Source organism: Aureococcus anophagefferens (assembly GCF_000186865.1).
Source record: "Aureococcus anophagefferens unplaced genomic scaffold AURANscaffold_174, whole genome shotgun sequence".
Taxonomy (NCBI): Eukaryota; class Pelagophyceae; order Pelagomonadales; family Pelagomonadaceae; genus Aureococcus; species Aureococcus anophagefferens.
This window is the reverse complement of record NW_008705716.1, coordinates 5,267-7,299: the sequence shown is the minus strand read 5'-3', so window position 1 is coordinate 7,299 and position 2,033 is coordinate 5,267. Positions and strand designations below refer to the sequence as shown.

The window sequence follows — 2,033 nt, the reverse complement described above, 5'->3', positions numbered from 1 at the left end:
CCGGCGCCACGGCCCGCGGCCAGGACACCCGCAGCGCGTGCGTCGCCGCGTCCCAGGCGCAGCGCAGCTTCGGGCCGCGCGGCCAGGTCACCGTGCCCTTCGGCTGCGGCGTCGCTGCGGCGACGGTGGCGACGAGCCAGATGCGGAGCGCAGCGATCATCTGCGAGCGCCAGACCGCAGTGCTCATCTGCGAGCGCGGATTGCAAAGAGTGCTCACGGTCATGCTCTGCCAGTGGCAGGAAGACGTCAACGAGGCTTGCTGAAGTGCTTCAAGGAAGACCGAAAAAGCTGCCGTACTCCAAACGTAACCCGAGGACGTTGATGAGGCAACCGGCTTGTTGAAGTGCATCAAGAACACCGAAAAAGTGCGCTCTCCAACGCCGAGGACCGTGCTGCTGTCGTTCACCTGCCCTCATTAAACTCGAGCGCCTTCGCGCGTCGGTCCGGTACCTAGGCCGCCGGCGCGGGCGCCTCGGCCTCGGGCTCGGCGACGTACTCTTTGCCGTGGACCTCCTGGTACTTGTCCTTCATGGCCTTGAGGATGTCCTTGGCGGCGTCGATGGCCCCGTCGGGCGCCCCCACCTCCTCGAGCTGCTTGATCTTGCCTTCCTGGCGGACGATCTGGCTCGCCTCGAGCGCCGACGGCGCCGCGGGCTCGGGCTCGGGCTTCGGGAGGGGCTGGAAGGCGACGCGGATGCCGTCCTTCTCCTTGTAGTACTCGAGCACGGGCGCGAGGTTCGCGACCCAGTCGTGGTGCTTCTGGATGGCCGGGTGCTCGTCGAAGACGCCCGGCGGCACGCCGTCGAGAAACGTCGGCGTCCGGAACATGTTCACGATGCAGAACGCGTAGATGTTGCCGATGGTGAGCGTTTTCATCGGATCCTTCGCGAGCGTGGCGTCGAGCGCCGCGGCCCACTTCTTCTGCTTACCGCCCTCGGCCCAGAGCGCCGCGCGGGCCGCCTCCTTCTCGGCCTGGTCCGAGATCGCGAACGTGGCCCCGAGCGGCGAGCGCATGTCCTCGCAGAGCTCGATGAGCGCGTCGGCCTCGTAGGCGGCGATGGGGTCCGTCGGGTAGAGGGGCGCGCCCTCGAACTTGCAGACCTTGCCCAGGTACCGCAGGATCGCGCGGCACTGGCACATCGTCTTCCCGTCCGGGAGCACGAGGATGGGCACCTGCCCCGCCTCGCCCAGCGGCGACAGCTCCTTCTTGCGCTCCTGGAAGGTCTCGCAGTTGCGCGGGTTCGTGTCCGTGAAGGGGAAGCCGCCGACGGCGAGGGCGAGGCGGATGGGCTCGCCCAGGGCCGTTATCGGGAAATAGAGGACCTCGTGGGGCGTCTCGTCGCCCTTCTGGCAGAGCATGGCGCTGCCGCCGAGCATGTCGCCCATCTTCTTCTCCACGTCGCTGATGAAGTCCATCGCTGCGTTAGGCGACGAGGAAGGCTGTGGCTGATGTGTCTCGGGCCCCGGCAGCCAGCCAAAATCGGCGCAGGCCGGTAAATGCTTGCAAGGTGAACCGTGCCGCCGAGATGCTGCAGGACCCAGGTGCTGGACGCGAAGCCTCCGCCTGACCCGGCCGTCGGCCGCGCTCATGGAGGCCCCGGGCGCGCCGACCGCGCCGGTCGCGACGACGTCCGACGCGCGGCGCACCGCCGCGGCCCTGCGCGCGGCGGAGCCGCTGCTCGGCGGCCCGCCGCGGTCCGGCGGCGCGCCGCGGACGACGCTCGACGACGACACGTTCATCGAGACGTTCCACCGCGCGAGCCGGCTGGCCTTCATCGGGCGCTGGGACGAGGTCTGGAGCGACGTGCTCGACGAGGCCGACGACGGCGCCGAAGTGGCGCCGCCGGAGCCGCCGCGGCCGGGGCGGCGGCGGACGATCTTCCACGTCGACCTCGACTGCTTCTTCGCGTCCGTCGCCGTGCGGGACCGCCCGGAGCTCAAGAAGCGCCCCGTCGCGGTCTGCTGGAGCGGCGGCGGCGACAGCTCGCAGAGCGAGATCAGCAGCGCGTCCTACGAGGCGCGCGCGCGAGGCG

At 69.8% G+C, this 2,033-nt stretch overlaps 2 protein-coding genes across 2 annotated transcripts in view; one reads left to right on the top strand and one right to left on the bottom strand.

The window, feature by feature from the left end:
• AURANDRAFT_68492 (hypothetical protein) overlaps positions 1 to 1,359 on the bottom strand; it is a gene marked incomplete at both ends in the record, with an annotated part of 7,274 nt that extends 5,915 nt beyond the window's left edge. Inside the window, one exon of the mRNA XM_009044185.1 lies at positions 497 to 1,359. Within this exon, the coding sequence (XP_009042433.1) occupies positions 497 to 1,359 (863 nt within the window). The remainder of the gene's footprint in view (positions 1 to 496) is intronic.
• A 229-nt stretch (positions 1,360 to 1,588) lies between these two features.
• The window catches only part of AURANDRAFT_68491 (hypothetical protein), a gene marked incomplete at both ends in the record, with an annotated part of 5,196 nt that continues 4,751 nt past the window's right edge, over positions 1,589 to 2,033 (top strand). Inside the window, one exon of the mRNA XM_009044186.1 lies at positions 1,589 to 2,007. Coding sequence (XP_009042434.1) covers positions 1,589 to 2,007 — 419 coding nt within the window. The remainder of the gene's footprint in view (positions 2,008 to 2,033) is intronic.